The sequence below is a fragment of the Chiloscyllium punctatum genome, chromosome 7 (genome assembly GCF_047496795.1).
Source record: "Chiloscyllium punctatum isolate Juve2018m chromosome 7, sChiPun1.3, whole genome shotgun sequence".
Lineage (NCBI taxonomy): Eukaryota > Metazoa > Chordata > Chondrichthyes > Orectolobiformes > Hemiscylliidae > Chiloscyllium > Chiloscyllium punctatum.
In genome coordinates, this window is record NC_092745.1 from 72883719 (window position 1) to 72911310 (window position 27592).

Below are 27592 nucleotides of genomic sequence, written 5' to 3' on the forward strand. Positions count from 1 at the left end.
GGACTACAATAACTTTAACTTAAAGTACTGTAGTTCTCTTCAGAATGATTGCACCTGCCAAAGATTCCTAGTTATAATAGTAGCTACCACTTCTGCTTCACTTAATACTGTCTCTTTGTTCATAGTCAATTCAATCAGTTGAACGACGAAATAAAATTAGGGAAGAAATTAAAAACAATGGACACTAAAATTCTTAACAATAGTAAGTTTAGATAGAAATCTCATTTAAATTAGATTTGTACTGGTGTGTGAAGAGAGTGTATGCTAGTTTTTGAAGAATTGCCTTCCTAGCCCCAGAAATAACCAGGGACATCCATATCAAAAACTCAATTTCCAAACTACTGGGCTGGTTGCTATAAAAGCTGAGTACAATTTGGTGCAGTACAAAATGTTTTAATGGATTATTTGTGTTTCTGTGGGCCTAATTGTCTATGTGACAAAGGCTTTGAATTCAAAGTAGAAAGTTAGGAAGTCACATAATAACCCGTTTACAGAAGCATCATAAAGGATCAGCAACAGGGAAGACTAATAAAGTAACCAATATAAATGGGTTCAAAGAATGGGTAGTTAATCTATGTTTGCTATTCCCAAAACAACTTAAATTGGTATGGATTTATGGTTTTATTTACCATTTGAAAGCAATGGAAATTTTTACATAAGAGAACTGATAGGTTATAGTAAGAAGAACAGGTGAAAATATCCACTTTGGTTCATTCAAACATTGAATTTAAATCCACAATTTTCAAAATTTGCAGCTTAATGCATACATAAATAATAAAATAACTTGCACTTGTAAAACAGCATATATCAATGAAACATCAGCTCTTTCCTTTTTCCATAGTTGTTGTCTGATCCTTTCAACATTTTCTGTTTATCTTCCAGTTTCAAGCATCTGCTGTTTTTTTTCACTGGATTGTTCTTGTTTCTTGCCCAGCCCATTATAGCATTCAGTTGAAGCAAAATGATTTCCTATAATCAGATTGCTAGCTGGACATATTAAGAAGGAGAGGAAGAATGTCCTTACAATGAAGGAGAATCTGAAATAAAGGGTGGGGGCAAAGAGAGCATATCAAATGGGGGTTGGAAAGAAAAAAAACAACAGGATGTTAACCTGAAAGTGAGATGAGAATGTGAATTTATAAAGGAGGAAACACAAGTGCAGGGGGAGAGATGGTGTGAGAGAAATGGTTCGTTTGAGCCAGAAAAGAGAGACTGAACCAAAAACAGGGTGTAGGATACCTGAAAAGGGATATGAAAGGAAAACTAGATTAGGAGAACAAATTAATCCACCAAAGGAGGTGATATTAACTTTTACCACTGGTGGAAAAAATATGTGTTAAAGCCTACTTTGCACCTCACCTGATTTTCTTTTTTCCTCATGAATCTTAACGATGCAGAAAATCAAAACGAAAATGGGCTGCTGATTTGCTACCATCCATTTCATCTAACAATTAAAATGGAATAATACCTGCCAACATTGAACAAGATAAATTAAGGTGAAGCAGAAATGAGAGGGAGAGAGCAAGGGATGATAAAGTGGGAGAAAGATAATAGAAATAAACAGCAGAAAAGAATGAAAGGATAAGGAGTTGGGAGAGCTGGCAAGACATAGGGCATGTAGTTCACTTCTACCAGTCCCTGCCTTCTTTAGAATTTAAGGTTGAGATGGCTTTTAACCACTTGGAAAAGATTTTGAAGCATATTTAATATTTTTGTTTCTATTTACTGCTAGTGTTATGAAGATGAACTGCAATATAGCCAGACCTTGAGAAATAGTGAAGTGATTAGCATGAATATAGAGGTATCTATAAAAATGGCCAACTGCACATGTGCAAGTAGCTTAGAGATGTCATTTACTGGCAGAATGAATCTGCACAAGCACAACTGATGTCACTATATTCCATACATAATGTGACGCCGGCTGCACATGCAGGGACGACCCAATTGATTTTCAGGGAGCAGGAACAAAGCTTGGGAGTAGAAACATTGGATATGAAGTAATGCAGCCTTTAAGCCAGGTAGCTTCTCATAATAGACAAGGTAGAGATAGCAGCTCCAAGATGAATTTGGACTTGGGCAAGCACTGATAATACCAAGGGCTTTTACCCCCACTACTGAACACCACTTGAGGGCTGGCTCCAGAATGTAAGCATCTAGCTGGAAGACAGTTGCACCTGTCATTTGGCAGTAACATAGTGCTGTTAGATGGTGTTTCTGTGCTTGGGCGCTTTTTGCTCCACCTGGAGGTGGCGTTCCTAAGAAACACAGTCTGAAGAATAAAATAAACTTTTGCTTAAGCTTCAAAACGATATGTGACCAGCCCTAAATATATTCAATAACAATACCAACTGGGAACACTGGCTAGAGAATTTTGTCCAACCATTTGTACATGTGTCTAATGTGGGAACTGTATGAAATATTCTACTTTCATTAAAGCCAGCCATCATCCAAAGAAAAAGTTGTTCAACAGAGGTGGAAGGAATATTGGCAACTTCCTGTGATGCCCTGCCTCAGTATCACATCCACAGACTTTACAGCTATCTCAGTGTTTTATTAATAGTTCATGACAGCTGTGACCTTTGCATTTGCAAATGGACCTGACAGCAGTCTTAACTGCACTAGCAACAAAATATGACCTTCTCAATTGTGCAGACTGTTGTACCATGGAAAAGGCGATGGAATAGTTTAGAATGACATACAGCTTTTCCCCCCACGCTGGAATGAAGTTTAAAATGTTAATACATTTCAAACCTCTCGTCCCTGCATAGACTGTATAAAGGCCAATGTTATTTGTGATGCATTCTGTTCTCCAAACTTTATACAATATGTTACACTTAATTACTAACTGCATTGGCATGCCATTGCTCTGGTCAGACTTCTGCATAGTGCAATACAAACTCCCATAAGCAATTTTTTACAATCCTGTTGCATCTTATGTGGCATCAAAGGTTCTTTGATGGACACCTTTTGTATAGAGTAGCATATAGCTACTGATAGCAGAATAGTGCTGCCTGAATCCTTTGGAGAATGTCTCTGACACTGATTGTAATGTTGGAGATAATGATCCTTTGTTCACCTAGATATTTACCTCTTCCTCCTTGTATTGTTAATCTCAGGAAAAGGTCAATAAGGAGCTATCAGGAATAGGAAGACCTAGGAAAAACACCTTCTAATAAGAGTACTCACACCCTCTCTCTCTAAACCCCCTTTCTGACAATATGTTCACTCACCAGCTCCTCAGCCCCTGACAGTGCTCAGTCTCCACATAACACTACTCAGTCTCCCCTGTACTTGATGCTACTTCTGAGTACTCATCTCCCACCACACCTTCCCCAACAATGCTGAACTCCCAACAATGCTCAACCTCCTTCCTAAAATGCCGCCCTCCAGAAGACCAGTAGAAGTGTATCATAAAGTATGAGTCCATTCCATCATCTATGCTCAGAAACAATAACTACCAAATAACTTGGTGAGATTTTAATAATCCCAGAATTCATGAACACTATCATCACTGCAGGAGTAATGCTGACATGAACCTGAAACATGCTGTCATTTGCACAAAAGTAGGTTTTTGGAAGATATGCAGCTAGTGACTTTTGTGAATTGTTTGGGATTTTGTATATTTTCTAACTTGTTTGGTCATGCAAATAGCTAGTATCCAAACTGTAGGTACAAGCACATTCTGTAATCCGAGACTTCAGTCTGTGCCTGTCAGTATGTATTTGTTTGTAGAATTACTGCTCCCCTTGTGCACTGCATGCAGAACATCTTACCCATAGTTGGCTCATCATTAATCATTTGCTTCATGTGTTAACTAGACATTCAAAATAGTTTTCTGAGAAATGGTTTACAATTTCCAGTGTATTTGAACGCACAATAACTCACGGGGTCCAATTTACCACTTGTAAATGGAATGATAAGCTCCAAGGATGTCAAAATATATGTAAATATGACGTCAGAGCTATTGCATACTTTGGAGGGTTAATTCTCCACATAAGTTAAACTTAATTCATCTGTTTTGGAAGACCTGGCATGTTCATCTGGAAAGGAAACACCACAGAATAACTCTAGGACTATTGTTGCAATCACCATAGAGACCATTGACTTTTAAAAGAAATTTGAACTTCCAGTTAATATTTCAAAGTATGACACAATAAGACTTTATGGTTTAAGACTTCTATTGTAACAATCAGACTTAAAGCATTATTGTATAAATTCTATTATTGTAGGAAATATTTGCTTTAAACTATAGAACAAAACTTTCCCCTTCTCTACTTAAAATAACGGAAAAACCCACTTAACGTATGTATTTGACATTGCACCTTCTATTGTCATTCAATTTTGCCAGGCCAGTCCAAAGTGATTCTTAACGCCAGTGGGTTTACTTCTGTTCCTTTCTGTCTTAAACTGGTAACCTATAACACAATATCTTACAAAAGTTATCTTTATTAACTCATTAACCAGCTCACTATGTTCACTAATACTGGGTTCCTGTTCATTAATTCATAACCCTTTACTAACCCATTATTTATTATAAAATGGTTTCATTCATTTCATTCATAAAACTGCAGTTCTACAGTATATTTTACTATCACAGGATAGACCAAATTAAAACACCCCTTTCAACTATTACCACTTTTTTATACCTTCAATTCTTATCAGCCCTTGCTGATATTTACCTCTGAATAAATATCAAAGACGACTAACCTATTCAGAACAATTACTGGATTAGTGGTGCTGGAAGAGCACAGCAGTTCAGGCAGCATCCAACGAGCAGCGAAATCAATGTTTCGGGCAAAAGCCCTTCATCAGGAATAAAGGCAGTGAGCCTGAAGCATGGAGAGATAAGCGAGAGGAGGGTGGGGGTGGGGAGAGAGTAGCATAGAGTACAATGGGTGAGTGGGGGAGAAGATGAAGGTGATAGGTCAAGGAGGAGAGGGTGGAGTGGACAGGTGGAAAAGAAGATAGGCAGGTCAGACAAGTCAAGGAGACAGTAACTGAGCTGGAAGTTTGAAACTAGGATGAGGTGGGGGAAGGGGAAATGAGGAAGCTGTTGAAGTCCACATTGATGCCCTGGGGTTGAAGTGTTCCAAGGTGGAAGATGAGGCGTTCTTCCTCCAGGCGTCTGGTGGTGAGGGAGCGGCAGTGAAGGAGTCATTGTTTTTACCTTGTTGATTTTAACCCTACTGCGAATCCTCTTGCAAGGATGCCTGCCTTGAAGAAGTTTTCCTCCTCTCTCTACAAGAATCTCAGGGAGTCCCTCTCCCACGGCAACTCCCAGGTCATTTCCTCTGCTCTGAAGCTCTTCAACCATGTTGTGAAACAAACTCGGTACCACAGCCACATTTGCTTCCTCAGTGCATGCCTCCGTAACCAACTCATCCCACACGGACTCCAGACCACCTTTAAACCAGCAGAGTTCGGACCCGAACAGGACAAACAGTACAGACTACAGATTCAAAAACACCAGCAACAGTTCTCCTTCAAAATCCTCCGCTCCACGCTTGCAGCAATGCGCCGTCACCTAACCTCTCTACAGTCAGCCCTGCCTCAGCTGAGGGCCACACTCTCTCAGAATTGCAAAGGACCCACTCTGTACTACATCCTCAGGAGAATTCATACTCTCAACAAACAGTATTTCAATTCCATCTCAAACATCAAAAACTGTAAGTACAACAAACTTTTATCCACCCACCTCCATAACCAGCGCTCCTCAAACATTCCAGAAGATTCCCCTGGCCTCGGAAACGCTATTAGCCATGCGGCTAACGCAGCTACCACCCCCACGCTGAGTGATGATGTCACTTCCGCCCACATCATGGCCACCCCCACAGCCACTTCCGGCCCTCACATCATCGCTGATGCCACATGCTCAGTGACTCCCGCCACCCCTACTGCCATGATCACCACCACTTCCCCCCCCACCAGCGCCACTCACCTGCATTCTGCTGACACGGCCCCCACAGACCCCACTGTCACTATACCCACACCCCAGAACCCCGAGGGCAACATTACCCCTGCTCATGCCTCCACTCCCATTCCCCCCACCATCACACCCACTCCAGCTACTGGCTCCGACCCCACTCCCAGCTCCACACCCACACCAGATCCCAGCTCCCGGCCCTGCTGAGTTTTCACCATCCCTCCAGACCTCCCACTCACTGAGGACGAACGATCAGTCCTCAGCAAAGGACACATCTTCATCCCCCTCCGTCCACGCATCAATGAATTTAATACACGACGTGACATTGAACAATTCGTCCGTCGCCTCCGCTTCCGAGCTTACTTTCACAATCAGGACTCCCGCCCACCTTCCGAGGACCCCTTCGCCCACCTCCAACACACTGCATCCACCTGGACACCCCGCGCTGGCCTATTACCTGCCCTCGACCTCTTCATTTCTAACTGCCACCGGGACATTAACCGCCTCAACCTGTCGTCCCCCCTCCAACCTCTCACCCTCACAACGCGCAGCCCTCCAATCCCTCTGCTCCAATCCCAACCTCACCATCAAGCCAGCGGATAAAGGGGGTGCAGTGGTAGTCTGGCGCACTGACCTCTACACCGCTGAAGCCAAACGCCAACTCGAGGACACCTCTTCCTACAGCTCCCTTGACCATGACCCCACCTCCCATCACCAAACCATCATCTACCAGACCATACAGAACCTCATCACCTCAGGAGATCTCCCACCCACAGCTTCCAATCTCATAGTCCGGGAACGCCACACTGCCCGGTTCTACCTCCTTCCCAAGATCCACAAGCCTGACCACCCTGGCCGACCCATTGTCTCAGCATGCTCCTGCCCCACTGAACTCATCTCTACCTACCTTGACACTGTCCTATCCCCCCTAGTCCAGGAACTCCCCACATACGTTCGAGACACCACCCACGCCCTCCACCTCCTCCAAGACTTCCGTTTCCCTGGCCCCCAACGCCTTATCTTCACCATGGATATCCAATCCCTCTACACCTCCATTCGCCATGATCAGGGCCTCCAAGCCCTCCATTTTTTCCTCTCCAGACGTCCCCAACAGTACCCTTCCACTGACACTCTCATTCGTTTGGCTGAATTGGTCCTCACCCTTAACAATTTCTCCTTTGAATCCTCCCACTTCCTCCAGACCAAAGGCGTAGCCATGGGCACACGTATGGCCCCCAGCTATGCCTGTCTCTTTGTTGGCTATGTAGAACAGTTGATCTTCCGTAATTACACCGGCACCACTCCCCACCTCTTCCTCCGCTAAATTGATGACTGCATTGGCGCCACCTCGTGCTCCCGCGAGGAGGTTGAGCAATTCATCAACTTCACCAACACATTCCACCCTGACCTTAAATTTACCTGGACTATCTCTGACACCTCGCTCCCCTTCCTGGACCTCTCCATCTCCATTCGTGACGACCGACTTGACACTGACATTTTTTACAAACCCACTGACTCCCATAGCTACCTGGATTACACCTCTTCCCACCCTATCTCTTGCAAAAATGCCATCCCGTATTCCCAATTTCTCCGCCTCCGCCGTATCTGCTCCCAGGAGGACCAGTTCCACCATCGGACACACCAGATGGCCTCCTTCTTTAGAGACCGCAATTTCCCTTCCCACGTGGTTAAAGATGCCCTCCAACGCATCTCGTCCACATCCCGCACCTCCGCCCTCAGACCCCACCCCTCCCACCGTAACAAGGACAGAACGCCCCTGGTGCTCACCTTCCACCCTACAAACCTTCGCATCAACCAAATCATCCACCGACATTTCCGCCACCTCCAAAAAGACCCCACCACCAGGGATATATTTCCCTCCCCACCCCTTTCCGCCTTCCGCAAAGACCGTTCCCTCCGTGACTACCTGGTCAGGTCCACACCCCCCTACGACCCACCCTCCCATTCTGGCACTTTCCCCTGCCACCGCAGGAACTGTGCCCACACCTCCTCCCTCACCTCTATCCAAGGCCCTAAAGGAGTCTTCCACGTCCATCAAAGTTTCACCTGCACATCCACCAATATCATTTATTGTATCCGTTGCTCCCGATGTGGTCTCCTCTACATTGGGGAGACTGGGCGCCTCCTAGCAGAGCGCTTTAGGGAACATCTCCGAGACACCCGCACCAATCAACCAAACCGCCCCGTGGCCCAACATTTCAATTCCCCCTCCCACTCTGCCGAGGACATGGAGGTCCTGGGCCTCCTTCACCGCCGCTCCCTCACCACCAGACGCCTGGAGGAAGAACGCCTCATCTTCCGCCTCGGAACACTTCAACCCCAGGGCATCAGTGTGGACTTCAACAGCTTTCTCATTTCCCCTTCCCCCACCTCATCCTAGTTTCAAACTTCCAGCTCAGTTACTGTCTCCTTGACTTGTCCGACCTGCTATCTTCTTTTCCACCTATCCACTCCACCCTCTCCTCCTTGACCTATCACCTTCATCTCCTCCCCTACTCACCCATTGTACTCTATGCTACTCTCTCCCCACCCCCACCCTCCTCTAGTTTATCTCTCCATGCTTCAGGCTCACTGCCTTTATTCCTGATGAAGGGCTTTTGCCAGAAACGTTGATTTCGCTGCTCGTTGGATGCTGCCTGAACTGCTGTGCTCTTCCAGCACCACTAATCCAGTATTTGATTTTCAGCATCTGCAGTCATTGTTTTTACCTTATATATTAATCAGCCCTTACCAACCGTCTCTCAGACGTGAACACATTACGAACACCAAACATTTTCCCCAATTAGTACATACTTGTTAAATACTTTTTAACTGGACTGTTATCCCTTTAAGAAACTAACTGTCGAATGAATGAAACTCACACTGGCAAATAGTCAACCAATCTCACAACCCAGCTATGGTAATCAGCTTAATATCCTTTGTTCTCTTATTAAGTGTGGACATAATGTCTAACTTATTTACAGCATATGTGCCTAGTATTTTCACTAACACTTACTAACTTAAAGACAAAAGGGCTAACACCTCTTAATTATGCAAGCAGACCGGACAGACACTCTTAATCCCATCAGAAGTAACAGCCACCATTTAACAGATGTTTAACCCATCTCCGTCTCAAACCTTTGAGTACTATAGATAAAACAATGTAAAACCATAATGGAATTTTAATCTATGTAAGAACTGTAATTCAGGATTCTATTGCCGTCTCGAACTTGTGTTACTGCAGTTGCTGAATAAAGAGGCCATTTTAGCCATTCACCTACTTTGGTCATTATTGAACACGACCCCCACACTTTTCACACCATATCTACCTTTCATGGTGAGGGTTATTGCAGATAATAGTCCCTCTAGTGCAAGCAAGGCCATTCTTCCAACCTCATTTAAAATTATCACAAATTTAGCTTTTTAATGTGAGTGCAACCTCTGATGCACTCTGCTGTGTTGTGAGCCATAGGGACCTGATCAACAATGTTATCTCGCACCTCTGGCTCAGGTGGGACTTGAACCCAGACTTCCTGCTCCAGCGGTAAGGACACAACCATTATGCTACAAGAGCCCTCACAATTTTTTTGTTTAAATGTTGGAGGAAAATGAATGAATAGTTTAAAACCTAAATGTTTACAACCTAACATTTTTAACAACTTCTTGGGAGTTTGGAGACTAGCATTTTAACCTCAATGACACATCAATTCTGCTGTGGTTGTCTCCACATGTGAGCTCTTTACACCTTCTTTCCAGAAAAACAACTCTTGCCTCCCTTTTAATTTTTTTCAATTTTACCAGCATGGCCTGTTGTTGTGCAGCAGTCAAGAATAGGTCTCACAACCCCCTTCATTTACTCTACTGACACTGTTCTGTTTCAAAGCTATCTTATCAACATTATTTGTAACACCATTCTTAAGTCCTGGTGACTCTTTCAACAAACATCTCTTTGGATATTCTGAATCTATGCTGGATGAAAAACTGTAAGATTAAAGTTGTCTAGTTATTACATTTGTCATTAAAATATATATTTTTCTTTATTCTTCCATGGGATATTGGTCTCGCGAGCTGTGCCATCATTATTGCCCACCTCTAATTTCCCCTACACTAAGTGGTTTGCTAGGGCATTTCAGAGGGAAGTTGAGAGTCTATCACATTGCTGAGCCTGGAGTCACATGTGAATCAGACTAAATAAAAACAACTGTTTTCTTTCCCTAAAGGACATTAGTGAAGTTGATGGGTTTTTACAACAATCACTATGATCACTATTAGAAGAGCTTTTAATACAACTTTTTCGTTGATTCAAATTTCATTGTGGAATTTGAACCATTTCCCCAAATATTAGCCTGGAAAACCAGGTTAGTTGACAATATTTGGTGCCGCTGCATCTCCAATTCATCTTTCTGGATGTTTGTACTTTATCCTTCTATTTTCATACTTTAAAATGCAACAACTTAAAGTGCTGTAACTAAAGTAAATGTGACAAGTAGTGCATGGATTTATTGACATGGTGAAGTTTCTACCATCTGCCATAATGAAGAGACTACCAAGTGAACAATAAAAATGCTGATGTTTAAAAATCAGTTAGAAGACTTGTGTGGGTGACAACAATATCTTCAGATACAGGAATGAAATCAAACACAGAATAAATATAAATGGAACATTTTGTCCAATGACAAGAGGACACAGTCAAAGAAGATGCATCCCAAGTAATAAGTCAATTATTATTGGGGTACACAATGGGGTGAACACTCCCACAAGACATTTTAGCTATGAAAATCCTGATGGGTAAGAAGGTTGGTGAATAACTGAGAAGCATATAAAGGCGATTTGGCTGTATAAACAAAACATCAGTGTTTAACTGCCTTCTAAATCCTATATGAAGAGAAGGTTTTTTTCAACAACGTAGTCTAGTGATGAACATCTTTTGACATTGTAGTGATTGAAATGAGGTCAGCCAGCTGGACCTCAGAGAATGAGTTCCCTGATTGGGGCTGTTAATCTGGTTCAATCAGGAAGCCTTGGCTGATATAAAAAAGGTTGAGTGCCAGAGATACTGACACTCTGCCTCATACAGAGTCAGATACTGGTACTATAGTCAAGGATTGTTCATCTGTAAATAAAAAGTGACTTGGTAATGGGATAATGGCCTCTGGAGTTATTTCAGCAAGATGAGCAAATAATAATTTCCTCCTCTTACATTTATCAGGAAAGCTGTGGAAAACCTGCACAACCAAAAAGAGGCCGACATTCACCAGAAATATGAAGAGAGACAACTGGAAACTGAGCATGTGCAAGCTATCTTGCATAATAAGATTCAGCTTCTGCAAGAGGTGAGTGAAGATTTGGAACAGCTGCGGCCTTAATCTGTGCTCCCTTAATTTAACTCTCCATCATTTGAAGTAATTTGTTTTGTAATATCACAGCATAGATGTAGAAGGCCCTTTAGCACATCTTCCTTGCCATTGGGAAAATCTTTAATTTACATAACCTCTCTCTACTTCAAACAAGCCTCAATTATTTTTAAAGGAGGTTGTGCAGTTTTACTGTAGAGTACTTAAAGTACCAAGGTTACAGGCTGAATTCTCTCCTCAGATCCTTCCTCACGTGAACCATGCCAAATTGTAATGCATTGTGGGGTCTTCCCACAGAGCAAGTGATGCAGTCTTAACAGATAGCCAAGAGTTATCAAAGTAAAGGTGTTGGAGCAGGCTTGAGTACCGATAGATCTAAAAATAAAGAAAACGTACATCAGATGAATTACTTGGGATCAGTCCTCATTTAAGTAATCTGGATTTTTAAAGTGGCAGGAAGGCAAGACATAATCTGGGGCAGACTATTCCTGTCATATATGTTATAACTAATGAATTATTGCATAAAAACAACATCCTCAACTTGACTTTGTGTTGCACTTGTTTATGTTGTAAATTGTTACAAGTCATTTTGGAGGAGCATAATCAACAAAGTTGACACTGAGACAAAGAAGGAGACATTAGGACAAGTGACCAATGACTTGATGAAAGAGGTTTTGAGGAAGATTTTAAAACAGGAACAAGGCGGAGAGGATGGGGGGTGGGGTGGTGGAGTTCCAGCTTTTAGAGCCTAGATGGATTTTTAAAAAGGCAATAATGTGGCAAACGACATTTTTGGAGTGGGGGCAAAATAGCCCAGAGTTGGAGAAAAACAGAGCACTTGGAGGGTTGTAAAGTAAGTTGAGTGTTTAGAGATAAGCAAGTATGAGATCATAGAGGAGTTTGAATATGAGAATAAGAATTTTAAAACCACGGGTTTTTGGGGGCCAGAAAACCACGTAGGTTATAAAATTTAGAAACGATGTGTAAATGGGACTGGATGCAAGTTAGGATACAGGCAACAGAGTTTTAGGTTAGCTCACATTTATGGGTGATAATTGGTAGGTCAGCCAAAGAAAGCACTGGAACCAGTGAGTTTGGATGAATCAAAAATACTAATGAGAGCTGTGGCAGAAGCAGAAACATGCTATGACAGACCTTCAAACAGCAGCTGTTCCTGCTTTGAGAGATTCTTTCAGCTCACTCACCCAGGTTAGATTTTGCTTGGACTAGTGATGGTCCATGTTCAGAAGTGCTGGCTGGGCCTAGTTCATTTTTTGGTAGATTGAGAAAGGTGTTAGTGAGATTGTAGTAAATTGTTGAGGAACAACATTCCCATCACTTCCAGTAGAAAGAATCACATGGGGGTTTCATGGTGCAATTTACTAATTGGTACAGCAAAATCAGAAGAGAAATAGATTTGCATCAAAACCAACAGTTGGCATTTGTTCTTTACTCCCAAAAGGCTCCCTTGCTAATAGTTGAAGAACTTCATTTAGATTGGGAGGAAAGGTTTGGAGTGTTGCCACCTATTACAACTCCTCCTTCACTGCTATTAGCTTTCTTGTCTTTTTAGGGGGAAAAAATGGCAAAGCTATCTTTCCTTAATGTGATATTGATTTAAATTAGAGTACGGGTACAGTGTATAATGAACATGGTGACAATTGTGTATTGTCAACAATTGCATACTGTGCAAGACATTTAGTGGGATTAAAGCATGTAAAGTCGTGGGTGCAAAAACGCTTGCAGGTGAGGATTAGATTATGACAGCACTGTGCTTCCGTTCTGATTTTAATTATGTTTAATTTGAGCAGTTCAACAAGGTGAAGGGGTGTTATTGCAAATATCATGCTTTGTACATTGAATTCTTCAAAGATGTAACTGATTTTCTGACCTGGTAGATCTATCAAATTCATCCTATTGTCATGCATGGAGGTTAATTGAGTTATTAGCAACTGCCAGGTTCATCTGATTTCTTTGTCACTCGGCTTTTCTCCTCAGAATCCAGCAACATCCATTGCTGGGCTTGTCTTCTCTGTTTTACTTTCTTCAGTAGCAGTTCCACAGATAAGAATCTAGGGATACGCTGCCTCCATACAGACCTACCAAACAATATTTCTAAAAACTTAACCTGGGGGCATGATGTGTAATTTTGTAGCAAGAATCCCTGCTAATTTAACAGAAGACACCTTTTTGTGTAAACAGCAGAGATTGAGAGAATCCCTAGAAGAGTATAAAGGCAGCAAGAGCATACTTAAAAGGAAAATCAGAGGGTAAAAAGGGACATGAAATAGCTTTTGGCAAATAGCGTCATGAAAATCAAAGGGATTCTACAAATACAATAAAGACAAAAGATTAACTAGGGAGAGAATAGGACCTGTTAAAGATCAGTAAGATCGCCTACGTGTGGAACCGCAGGAGATGGATGAGATGCTAAACGAGTATTTTACTGTGGAGAAGAATACAGAAGATAGAGAATGTGGCAAATAAATAGTGACATCCTGAAAAATCTCCATGTTATAGAGGAGGTGGTGCTGGACATCTTAAAACACGTAAGGTCCAGGGTATTTATCCACCCTTATCAGGTGTACTGTAGAATTCTGTGGGAAGCTAGGGACCTGATTGCTGGGCCTTTTGCTGAGATATTTGGATCATTGATAGCCACAGGTGAAGTGCCAGAAGATTGAATGTTGGCTAATAAAGACTGAATAGGCTGGAGCTATTTTCTGTGCGGTGCCGGAGGCTGAGGGGTGACCTTATATAAGTTTATAAAATCATGAGAGGCATGGAGAGCATAAATAGGCAAAGTCTTTTTCCTTGGGGTGGGGAAGTCCAAAACTAGGTTTAAGGTGAGAGGGGAAAGATATAAAAGGGACCCAAGGGGCAACTTCTTCACGCAGAGGGTGGTGCTGATATGGAATGAGCTGCCAGAGAAAATGATGGAGGCTGGTAAAATTACAATATTTAAAAGACACCTGGATGGGTATATGACTAGGAAAGGTTTAAAGGGATATGGGCCAAATGCTGGCAAATGGGACTAGATTGATATAGGATATCTGGTTGGCTTGCACAAGTTGGACTGAAAGTTCTGTTTCCATGCTGCATATCTCTATGACTCTAAATCCTCCAGCTGTATGCCAATTCCTAATGTTCCCCTTCAACATTAACCAAACACCAAACTTCAGGATTTCCTGCAACCTGTGCTCACCTGAAATGATTCTAACACACACATCATAATAGGGTTAACCCACTTGACAGCAGACAAATGCAAAGAATTTCATTGGTATAAAAAGTTAATATTGTGCTCTCTCCAATCTTTTTCTATTCCTATCGTAGTGTGCTGTCTATCCTTGACTATTTCTTTTATCTATGTTCAGTGACATAAACAAAATATACTAATATCAGCAAAGAAGTTGACACAAGTGTAAAGTGGGGACACCGTTTTGTACCACTCTGGACATTTTACTAACAAAAATAGAGATTTCTGGAAAAGCTCAGCAGGTCTGGCAGCATCAGTATGGAGAAGTCAGAGTTGACGTTTCAGGTTGAGTGACTCATCGACATGTCTTTTAGTGAGACAGAAAACCAGATACAAAATTTCATCAAATACTTTGAGGTAACAAGCAAAACTTAAAGAAATTTAATGCAATTCTTATTGTGTCGGTACAAACAGGAAGTCAGACTGGCCAAGAAAGAAGCAGAGAAGATGGTCGCTGTTGCAGAGGCTGAGAAACTCCAATCCCTTGAGTTGGAGGAGAAACTAAGCAATTGTAATCAGGAAAACCAAGAGAAGCTAAAATTATGGGAGTCTCATGAACAAGCTCTAAGAGAAAAAAATAGGTAATGTACAGGGGACCTATGTTAATGTAATGCTTTGGAAATAAAAACACTGGGCCAACTTCTATTTAAATATCTGACAAAAGGGTATGTTGCAGGAACTTAAATCGCTGTTGATTTCTAATTGATATGGAGATCTGAATACATCTAAAATTATTCAGAATTTCAAATCAAGCTATTCCTTTCTTTTGTGATTTGAATATTATGAGACAGAATTTCCATGACTGATGAAAAGCTGATGCTTCAGTTGGTATGTTGTAATAAAGTGTATTGTTATAAAGTTGAAGGTGTGTACTGTACCTTTAAGAGAGAGTGAATGATGTTTTGCTAAGAGAGCTTGTAAGTGCCTGTCATGTGACTGACTAACAGCCTCAGAGTGTACTGGAAAATTGACAATATGTCACATTTGGCTGTGAAGTAGATACCGGAGTTGGTTGCTGTTTTTGGCAACAATTCAAATTTAACCAATCAGTTTAAATGATGCCTCGGAAGCTCAAACCCAATTGAGTTTTAATTTATTGTTTTGCCAACATCGAACCAATGAGACGATCTGATGTTGGGGGGTTCAAAAAAAAGCAGGCAGTTTGAAAGTTAGACAGATTAACTGCCATCGAGAGAGTAAATGCCATAAAGACAGAGACCCAAAAGAGTAAAATACTGTATGTCAGTCTTTACCTTTTCATATGAAACATCTTCACAGTAAAAAGAAAGATGACGACCCAGGGATATCGTCAACAAAAAGAAGATAGACACCGATGATGACAGCAGCTATATGGTTTTGAAATTAACTTGATGTAATTTTAATAAGCGTTTTATTGGAACAGTGTATTGTTATCGAGTTGGAGGCAGATAATAAGCAGTTGAGAGGAAACGGGGGTGGGGGGGTGCTTAGAGTTGTGAATAGTTGTTATTTAATGTTCACTTTTAAAAAATAAATTGAATATAAATAGTGGAATTTGGGGAGTTCTCGGTCATTCATATTTTAACAGATTATGAGGTGAGGTGAGCTTTTCTGGGTGCTGGCATCATTAACAGAGGGGTTCACCATCGTGTCATAACACTATTCGACCTATTTTAACAAAACTTGAAGATTCTACAACATTATTCAGAGAAAGGTAGATTGTTATTTTGTTGCAATGTCTGTTATTTATTTCTCAACTAAATTCCTAAAAACACATGTGGTTCAACTTGTCAAGCGACCAGGAGACTTAAGTAAAAATTACAACCATTTATTTATTTATACATATGGAGAGACAATCTTAAAACATTTTCTCTGGCAAAACCCACAAGGTTTCACCTCTTATAAACCTTAGGTCCATAAGACCGCAAGAAATAGAAACAAGAATAGGCAGTTCAGCTCCTCAAGCCAGCTCTGCCAGTATACAGAATCATGGCTGATCTGAAACTCTTCACATCCACTCTCCTGCTCTCGGCCTTAAATATACACAAGGACTCTGCCCCTACTGCTCTCTGTGATTAGGAGTTCCAAGGACATTCAACCCTCTGAGAGAAATTCCAGTTATAGGGCTAAATCCACACACAGTCAGTATTAATGCCTGAAATATTGCACAAACATCCAGAAGAATAGATATTTCTTGAAACTGATCATCCTTTGCAGCATGGTCCACAGAGTCATTGCACGAATGGAACCCATCTTAACTTTTTCCACAAAATTTGGAATTGTAGTGTCATTCACATATCTTTGTGGCTACACTTTTTTCTTTCATTGGTATAAGAGTGGAGTATTTGATATACATCACACCATGCCTTCCATATTCATAATCAATTATTTTGATGTTTGGAGCCTGATCATATGCATACCATTCCAGTAATTTCTCTTCTGAAAATCTGTTTTCCAGGTGGTCACAAAGCAGTCAACTAAAATTAAAGGATTGCAGCACTGTTAGCATCACTCTTTAGAGTAGCCTAAACTACTTAATTTTATCATTCCATTAAAGAAATTCAACTAGATGCTAAGTCTTCAGTTTATTAATCTTGGCCTTTGCAAATTACATAGCTTCCATTGGTGCCCAAAATAGCTTCACTGAGAATTTTCACTGATGCCATTCGCGCAGAATATCATTCAGAACTTTTAATTCAATACAAGACTGTGGCTTTGTGAGCATTTTTACACAAATTTATTTACTGTATCCTTGCACTTATGTGCAGTAGTTTTTGATCAAGAGTTTGTAGTTTTACATGAGCATACTTGTGTTGCCCGTCTCTGAGAAACATCAGTACATGCATAGATGAACATACAGTGGAGACACTTAAAGCTCTATAAAATCACAAATCATTTATTAAGTACTTACATGAATAACACACACTTTTTACTATTTTAGATATCTCAATACTTGTCTTTCATTACCCTGATTTCTATAACTAAATGCAAACATTATCGGGGAAAGTTTTTGTAGCTGGCCAGGCTGAAACCAATTGATGTCTTCACCTGATGTAGGGTACCTCTTTCACAATGTTAATCTTCAAATGTTGTTGAACAAATCGATTTCTTCAGGTTCTTTATACACCAGTTTCTGTGCCAAGTGTGACCCTTACTTGGAATTGCCTGCACACGTGACCCATTCTGAAAGTTCTGTCCAAATGCATGCCTTCTTTGGACTTATCCATGCACATGAGCAATCTTGAACATTTTGTCCAAATAAATGTCTGATCTGATACAACCAGTGGTTCCTGATTTCCTGTAGTTTTAACTGTTGGCAGATTTGACTGATTCAGTGAAATTCCATTCACAAAGCAGCCCATTGTTAGGTCTGTTATCAGGTTCCTGTTAACTTCAGCCTTATCCAACACTTGACAGTCACCTCACTTCATTCAGAGGTCAAAATATCACTGCATCATACTCTGTGACTTTGGCAAATTCTTTAAATTGCCCTTCCATCACAGATGGCCTGCTGAACGTGAGATGTATTGATTTTCAAAGCATTTTGATATCATATGTAATTTAAGGCCTGCTTCCAAGCATTACCCATTCCAAGATTTTCTCTGTGATCAATGCAATGATGTAACAACAAATAGAGTTGTAGAGATGTACAGCACGGAAACAGACCCTTCGGTCCAATTTGTCCATGCTGACCAGATATCCCAACCCAATCTAGTCCCACCTGCCAGCACCTGGCCCATATCCCTCCAAACCCTTCCTATTAATATACCCATCCAAATGTCTTTTAAAGGTTGCAATTGTACTAGCTTCCACCACTTCCTCTGGCAGCTCATTCCATGCATGTATCATCCTCTCTGTGAAAAAGTTGCCCCTTAGGTCTCTTTTATATCTTTCCCCTCCCACCCTAAACCTATGTCCTCTAGTTCAGGACTTCCTGACCCCAGGGAAAAGACCTTGCCTATTCGCCCCTCTATGCCCCTCATGATTTTATAAACCTCTATAAGGTCTCCTGTCAGCCTCTGACACTCCAGGGAAAATAGCCCTAAGCCTATTCAACCTCTTCCCACAGCTCAAATCCTCCAACCCTGGCAACATCCTTATATATCTTTTCTGAATCCTTTCAAGTTTCACAACATCCACAACATGGCTGCAACTTTATTTTTTTCTTTCCAAGCATAACAGTAGCTCCACCTGGTGTAAATGCTGCTATCTTCTCTCAATCACAGCCACTGTTAACATAAAAATTGTTTGGTTGCTGCTACGTTGGAGACACATTGGTTAGCATTCAGTTTCAAGATTGCTGCTAAGATAGTTTAGTAAGCAAGTTCAGATTCTGATTGAAAATCCACTTTTTTGTGTTGAAATGTCTGTACTTTTGTCTACTTTTGACATGCGAAAAGGCAATTTGTGGAATTCATCCAGGAACTTTATCTGTGTGATGAAGTTAATGTACCCCTCAAATTCAAAGACATTATTCTGGCTAAACCAACTCACAGTAGACCATACGACCAAAAGATATAAAAACCGAATTAGGCCACTGAGCCCATTGAGTCTGCTGTACTATTTGTTCATGGCTGACAAGTTTCTCCACCTCATTCTCCTACCTTCTCCCTGTCAGCCTTGATCCCCTTACTAATCAAGGTTCTATCAATCTGTCCTAAATATGCTCAGTAAGTTGGCCTCCATAGCCTTCTGTGGCAATGAGTTCCACAGATTCACTACCCTCTGGCTGAAGAAATTCTTCCTCATCTCAATTCTAAAGAATTGTCCCTTCACTCTGAGACTGTGCCTTCAGGTTATATTTTCTCCTATTAATGGAAACATCTCCATCTCCACTTTATCCATGCCTCTCAGTAGACTGTAAGTTTCAATGAGATCCCCCCCTCATTCTGCTCAACTCCATCAAGTAGAGACCCAGAGTCAACCGATTCTCGTATGACAAGCCCTTCATCACTGGGATCATTCTTGTAAACCTCCTCTGGACTCCCTCCAACACCTGCACATTCTTCCTTAGATACGGCAGCCAAAGTGGCTCAGCATATTCAAATGCAGTCAAACCAGAACCTTATACAACCTCAGCAGTACATATCTGGTCTTGTTTTATAGCCCTCTTGAAATTAATTCTAACATTATATTTGCCTTCCTAACTGCATGTTAACCTTAAGAAAATCCAGAGTTTCTGCATTCTGCATTATCTTGCAAAGGAACTATTCACATTCATTGCAAGAACAATGTTGTCAGTTAGAGCTGTCACCATGTCAGGATTAGTCTTTTTGCACTAATCTCATCCTTAATATTTTTCGTGTTTTGGTATGTATTACTAAAATTCTATTTTTGCATTGATTTTGTAAACTAATAGCAGAATCTGTCGCAGTTTTTAGATCAATACCACTTTTTTAGTTCCAATTTACAATTGTAGCACTTTTTTTCCAGTGCCAAACGCACCTCCAACATTTGCTTTAGAGCAAATAATGCTTAGGACATCATCAGTTTAATGATTTGTGAAAACCTTACCAATTTGTACCTTCCATTAATGTGTTGAAATGACATTTTGGTTTTGATCATCTTGGAAAGCTATTCGTTTTTGTGCATAAATTTCTTTTTGAGGAGCTTGAAGATTCATTTGCCTTCCTTTTTTCTTAAGAAACCTCAGCTTAAAAATATGAAAATGAAATGTACCTTGCTACTTTCATTCTGGAATGCCTGCCTATATGGTGGCTCAGTGGTTAGCACTGCTGCCTCACAGCATCAAGGACCTGAGTTCAATTCCATCTCGGATGACAGTGCAAACTTCACAAGATGTTCTCCCCATATCTGTGTGGGTTTCCTCTGGGTGTTCCTCCCACATTCCAAAGATGTGCAGGTTAGGTGAGTTGGCAATACTAAATTGCCCATAATGTCCAAGGATGTGTAGGCTAAAAGAATTAACAATGGAAAATGCAGGGTTACAGGGATAGTTGAGGGGGATAGTCTCGGTGGGATGCTCTTTGGAGAGTCAGTATGGACTTGATGGGCCAAATGGCCCGCCTCCACAGTGTAGGGATTCTATGATTCACAAACCTTGCATTGCCTGAACCTCCTTGTGATTGCAGACTGTAAGCTGCCTGCTCCTAGAACTTTCAAGTTGTGGTCTCACCTCTTTCCCTGCCACAAGCTAACGTCTTCCTGCTTGCCTCTACTGGACTTGCATTCAGTCAGAAGCTGGAGCTCTGCTGCTATGGAAGCTGTTGCTTCCATACTAATACCAACTAATGGTTCAGAAGGACAGGGGCTTTGTGGCTATGGGGTGGGCAGACGATCCTGGGATGTGTATAGGTTGTTTTCCCAATACATGCACAGCTTGCAGGTTAAGTTGCTCCATCTTTAACTTAATTTTCTTAAAACGCTTCAAGTTGAATCTATATTTAATCTTTCAGGTTTAACCCTTTCACACTCAACCAGTTTATTCATGCAATGCCAATTCTAGAATGTTTGTGTTATTTATAAAGATACAGTATTAATTTGCTTATGCAAAAATAATTACTGCACTCAAGATAAATAATTCACTTAAATATTCCACTATTTTGTTATGTTATTGCTCTCCAGTAATTTTAAATAATGATTATAATGCGTACAGACTATAAAAGTTGTCCTAGAATTTGTAACTTTATTTTTTACTTTATTTGCAGATGTAGATTTGATCTTCTAAAAATTTTTAAAGCAAAGCTGCTTTTCTTTCATGAATATGTCTTGAACAAGTAATGCTAGTGATCTTTGGCAGTGTTGTTGAATTTGCATTGAAACATCAGCTTATGTTTATTTGGCAATATTGAATGAATATCCTACTGCTATTGTCCTTCTAATGACATCACATCTCAGTGGTGCTTCACACTAAATTGACTGGACTTGTGTTGCAATGCAACACCACTAATGCTCCAATGGATAACTCGTAGTGATCTTTCTGTCACAATGATACTGTTTAAAAAGTGATTTACAGTTTGAGCTTGTTAGATCTTTTAAAGGCAGTCCAACTCAACAGACGTGAGTGCAGTAGTCTGCCACTAAGTTAATGGTGTCTATTTTTAATGTACAGTATTAGGATTAAGTGGTCATAACTTTTCATTTAGGATTTTCAAACTAATGTAAATATCTTTTGTGCCTTTGCAGAATAATAGATCAGCTGACCCAAGCACTAAGAACCAAAGATGTTCATTTCGGTCAATTAAATAAGGAAAATCTGAATGCGGTGGATAACCATGTTGGTGGTTTAGAATATCGTGTTGAAGAGCTCACCGATACATTACGGCAAAAAGAAAGTGAAGTTGAAGTAAGTGCTTGTTTAAACTAAAACCTGGAAGTCAATTTGATTAATTGCCATCCACTTGATTTTAATTATGCTCTCATGGTGTCAACCTGTGGAAATAGCTGTAATACATTGCATTGTTCAATATTTCTGGTCCTGGATTTTGTGCAATAGGAACAAATGTGGGAAATTCAGACATGAAAGCATTTCATCCACTTCACAGTTCACTTCATTCACTGTCCATTAATTTTAATGGATGAATAATCTTTCAAACAACAATTCTAGCTCACTGACCTCTTAGAATGTTTTACCAGCTATGAATAAGATATGCTATGAATGGTTACTTTAACAAATTGAGGGAAATGACATTAGAAATATAGCAGACAGGAAGAATCTATGTAAGTCTCACATTTTCGTACATTTCAATTAAATCTCCTGTCACCCACCAATCTTTCTTATTCGCTAAATTTTTCCAGTCTAGGCAAGTTCCTCATATCTCCTCTGCACCTTGGCTGGTGCAATCACATCCTTACAGTGTAGTGACTGGAACAATACACTGCGTGCACTCCAGTTGCAGCCTAACTAGAGTTTCATATGATTCTACCATAACATCCCTGGCCTTATATCTGTGCCTCAGCTAAGAAGAAAAAGTATCTCATGTCCCTTTTTAACCAACTTATTTATCTGTCCTGATACCTACATATATTTTGTGGACAGGCACTCCAAGACTCCTCTGCTCCCCTACCCATGTAAGTCTTGTACCAATTTTTAATTATTCCCTACCTTTGTTGCTCTTCTCTAAGGCATACTGTCATAATTGTCTGGTCCATTTCTATTTCAGGCGACCGAATCAACATGGACTTTTACTATAAACCGACCAACTCCTACAGCTTCTGGATTAGTGGTGCTGGAAGAGCACAGCAGTTCAGGCAGCATCCAAGGAGCAGCGAAATCGACGTTTCGGGCAAAATCCCTTCATCAGCATTGATTTAGCTGCTCCTTGGATGCTGCCTGAACTGCTGTGCTCTTCCAGCACCACTAATCCAGAATCTGGTGTCCAGCATCTGCAGTCATTGTTTTTACCTGGACTCCCACAGCTACCTAGACTACACCTCCTCCCACCCTGCCCCCTGTAAAAACACCATCCCACATTCCCATTTCCTTCGTCTCTGCCGCATCTGCTCCCAGGAGAACTAGTTCCAATACTGAACAACCCAGATGGCCTCCTTCTTCAAAGACCGCAATTTCCCCCCAGACGTGATTGACTATGCTCTCCACTGCATCTCCTCCACTTCCCGCTCCTCCGCCCTTGAGCCCTGCCCCTCTAATCGCCACCAGGACAGAACCCCACTGGTCCTCACCTACCACCCCACCAACCTCCATATACATCGTATCGTCCATCGTCATTTCCGGCACCTCCAAATGGACCCCACCACCAAGGATATATTTCCCTCCCCTCCCCTATCAGCGTTCCGAAAAGACCACTCCCTCTGTTACTCCCTCGCCAGGTCCACACCCCCCACCAACTCAACCTCCACTCCTGGCACCTTCCCCTGCAACTGCAAGAAATGCAAAACTTGCGCCCACACCTCCCCCCTTACTTCCCTCCTTGGCCCCAAGGGATCCTTCCATATCCGCCACAAATTCACCTGCACCTCCACACACAGCATTTACTGCACCCGATGTGGCCTTCTCTATACTGGGGAGACAGGCCACCTACTTGCGGAACGTTTCAGGGAACACCTCTGGGACACCTGGACCAACCAACCCAACCACCCCATAGCTCAACACTTCAACTCCCCCTCCCACTCCACCAAGGACATGCAGGTCCTTGGACTCCTCCATCGCCAGACCATAGCAACACGACGGCTGGAGGAAGAACGCCTCATCTTCCGCCGAGGAACCCTCCAACCACAAGGGATGAACTCAAATTTCTCCAGTTTCCTCATTTCCCCTCCCCCCACCTTGTCTCAGTCAAATCCCTTGAACTCAGAACCACCTTCCTAACCTGCAATCTTCTTCCTGACCTCTCCGCCCCCACCCCCACTCCGGCCTATCACCCTCACCCTAACCTCCTTCCACCTATTGCATTCCCAATGCCCCTCCCCCAAGCCCCTCCTCCCCACCTTTTACCTTAGCCTGCTTGGCACACTTTCCTCATTCCTGAAGAAGGGCTCATGCCTGAAACGTCGATTCTCCTGTTCCTTGGATGCTGCCTGACCTACTGCGCTTTTCCAGCAACACATTTTCAGCTCTGATCTCCAGCATCTGCAGTCCTTACTTTCTCCTAGAAGATTTGAACAGTATGGGCCACTTTGCTACTGCTGCAGGCTCTAGCTTTCTTCCCAACTATCAAACACATTGCCGATTTTTTGTATCATTTGATCACTCTGCTTTTTGTAATTTATATAATTGATTAAATGTAAGGAATTCAGTACTCAGCCCTGTAGGACATCACAGGAAACCACTGTTCTGTCATCAAAATGCCCTTTTATAAACTTTTCTGCTACTGAACCAAATTTGGATCCAACTTTCCAATTGCTATTTAAACCATAGGCTCTTACTTTTTTCAAGCCAGACTGTCAGATGGGATTTTGTTAAAGGCCTTGCTAACTTCCACATAGACAAGATCAAGTGTGTTCCTCTCATTAATGTTGAATGTTACTCCTTGGATAACTCAATCAATTTGGACAAGCTGGTTACTTTTAAAAATGCCAGACCTCTGAATATTTCCTGTTATTATGTTTATACCATGCAATGTTTCACATTCTTCTTTAATCACAACAATTGCATCATACCCCTGTTAGTTGCAAAGTATTCATTTTGAAGCATGCCTCCGTACATGTTGCCTTTTTTTTAATCTCATCAGGCCCTTGCCTTTTTCATGCATTTTGTAGAATATTTTTGAGTTCTTCTTGATTTTCCACTTCTGAATGTTTTTATGCCCTCTTTGTGCTCTCCTAACTTCTTTTCAGCTTTATCTTTGGATTTTCTATACTCCTGTAAGCTTTCTACAGAACTGTGTTGAGTTGTCAGTAAGTGACATAAACAGTCCTTTTTATGCCATACTTCTCCTATTCTCTGTGCACTTAGACATCCAGAGGTGGGGTGCCAGATTTGACAGTCCCACATTTTTCTTTCTGGAAGCATATTTGTCCTGACTGCTGTAGTATGGGTCTTTGAATTTGGAACATTGGAAAATGTACCGTTTTCATTTTAGAATGCTTCTGATGTGAGAACCAGTACATAGAGTCATAGAGATGTACAGCATGGAAACAGACCCTTCGGTTCAACCCAGTAGATAGTAACTATTAGGTAGTCCATGGCAAGTTAAAGGTTATATGAGTCAGAGCCTAAAATTATGTCACAGTCCTCCTGACCAAGTGCAAAATAAAGTCTTTCTGAGGAATAGCCTGAGCTGTTAATTAATGGCACATCCTGCCCCACAATTAACCATCAGTTATTTTCTGTGTTGCTAGGATTTGCAAGATGAACTGGGCAGAGAGAAGTTGCGGACCCAACAAGAAATGCAAGTAGGTGTCAATTACTTTATATCCATTACGCTACATCAGTGTGAGATTGTGCCTTGTTTCTGTTCATTTTACCAACTTCAGTGTATTCATAGCTCCAATACAGCTAATTATGTTCACTGACACTGGTTCTGCCATATTTAATAACATGAGATACATAATCAAATCTCTATAACTCCATGTTATTTAGTCATCCTTGTTATTAACTACAGAGTTCATCTTGGTGTCTTCCGAAATAATGTGTACTCTGACAAAGTTTACAACACAACATAGGTCTGAAGTGTTATAGAGTGTAGTGAAACAGCTTTGTTTCCATTGCACTGGAAAGGCATTTGAGATCAGCTGAATCTGTTTTTTTTTAATCCAAAACAATCCTTATATGAATGTAACAATTTGTTTCATTATTTTACTGAAGTTCTAAGTAGAAAATTTCAATTAGTCAATTTGTCCAGAGTGGTGAATTAAAGAGATGCACATTATTCAATACTAAAGTGTAAGCTTTGGTTCTCTAATAGCTCCTTTATTAGAGAGTTGTGGGTTCAGATTCTATTTCAGGGATTGAGTACATAATATGGACTCTGTGATTATTGTGTTTCTGATTATGCTGCATTTCCGATGTCATTTTAAATAATGGAATTGTCTGCTTGTTCAGGATTTAGAAGATCCTGTGCCAAAGCCAATTAACCAGTGTCTTATATTTACCTACATAACAATAGTGAGTGACTTCAGAATAATAAAGACATAGAGTTTTCACAGCACAGGAAGAAGTCCTTGAGCCATCAGGTCTGTGTTAGTCATCAAACATCCTTCTATTCCGATCCCATTTTTCAGCACTTCACCCATAGCCTTATGTGCTGTAGTGTTTCAGGTGTTCATCTAAGTAGTTCTTAAATGTCTTGAGCGTTCTTCCTCTACCACCTTTTAGACAGTGAATTCCAGATGCTCACAACCCTATGGGTGAAAAAATGTTTCCTCAAATTACTTCTCAAACCTCCTGCTCCTTGACATAAAACTGTGACCCTGGCTATTGGCATGTCTACTAAAGGGAAATGTTTCTCCCTACCTACTCTGTCTCTATCTCTCAGAACTCAATCAGAATGTTTTTCCAATATTGTCCCTCCCTGTTAGACTGGGTTGACCTGCAGTTTCCTAGTTTATTCCTGCCACCCTCTTAGATAATGATACAACATTAACTGTCCTTCAGTCCTCTGGCAACTCCCCTGTGACCAGAGAGGATGTAAAGATCAATGTCAAGAGTCCCTGCAGTCTTCTCTCTCTTGGCTCCCACAGCCAACTTGGATATAACGCATCCAGGCCTCGAGGTTTATTGAACTTCAAGCCTGCTATAACCTCTTACACCTCTTCCCTCTTAATGCTAATTTGTTCAAGTATACCATAGTGCTCCTTCCTGATTCCAAGACCTACATTGTCCTTCTCTATTGTGATATTTATTTATTTAAAACCTAAGCTACGTCTTCCGGCTCCACACAAACTGCTCTTTATTTGGTCATTTGCTTGCTCCTAATATACTTATAAAATGTCTTTGGATTTTTCCTAATGTTATCTGCCAGTGTTTTCTCATGTCCCCTCTTTGCTCTCCTAATTTCTTTATTATGCAATCCCTTGCACTTTCAATACTCCTCTCAGGCATCTGCTGTTTTGAGCTTTTAGTATTTACCATAAGCTTCTTTTTTATTCTTTATAATCCAATTCTGTACATACTTTGACATCCAGGCATCTCTGGACTTGCTGGTCTTACCTTTCACCTTTACGGGAACATGTGGCCCAGCACACTCGCTGTCACCTTTTTGAATATTTTCCAATGCTTTGATGTCAATTTTCCTGCAACTAGCTACTGTTCGTCCACTTTGGCCAAATCCTGTTTTATCTTCTTAATATGAACCTTGCTCCAGCTCAGGACCTCATTATCATTGAAATGCTCCCCCCTGAAATGGACACATTTCAAGAATTCTGCCCCATTCTGTATCTATACTTTGGGACATCTTGATTATTCTTATACATTATCTCCAGACAGAAAACGTAAAGTTATTAAATTTACTGCATTTATTTTATAATTCCTCAATTACCTGTGTATTTGTGAGGACTGTTGGCATATTCATGTGAACATAGAATAATAGGAACAGGCCCTTAAGCCCACCATGTATGCATCAACCATGATGCCATTCTAAACTAATCCCATTTACTTGCACATAGTCTGTATCCCTCTATTTTCTGCTTGTTATGTGTCTATCTAAATGACTGAAAAGT

The 27592-nt window shown here is 41.1% G+C and overlaps 1 protein-coding gene across 2 annotated transcripts in view; it reads left to right on the forward strand.

The window, feature by feature from the left end:
* Positions 1–27592, forward strand: part of pde4dip (phosphodiesterase 4D interacting protein) — a 466622-nt gene that overhangs the window by 257240 nt on the left and 181790 nt on the right. For both annotated transcript variants that reach the window (XM_072573987.1, XM_072573990.1), the window contains 4 exons: positions 11133–11256; positions 14948–15114; positions 21659–21818; positions 25274–25327. In XM_072573987.1, coding sequence (XP_072430088.1) covers positions 11133–11256; positions 14948–15114; positions 21659–21818; positions 25274–25327 — 505 coding nt within the window. The remainder of the gene's footprint in view (positions 1–11132; positions 11257–14947; positions 15115–21658; positions 21819–25273; positions 25328–27592) is intronic.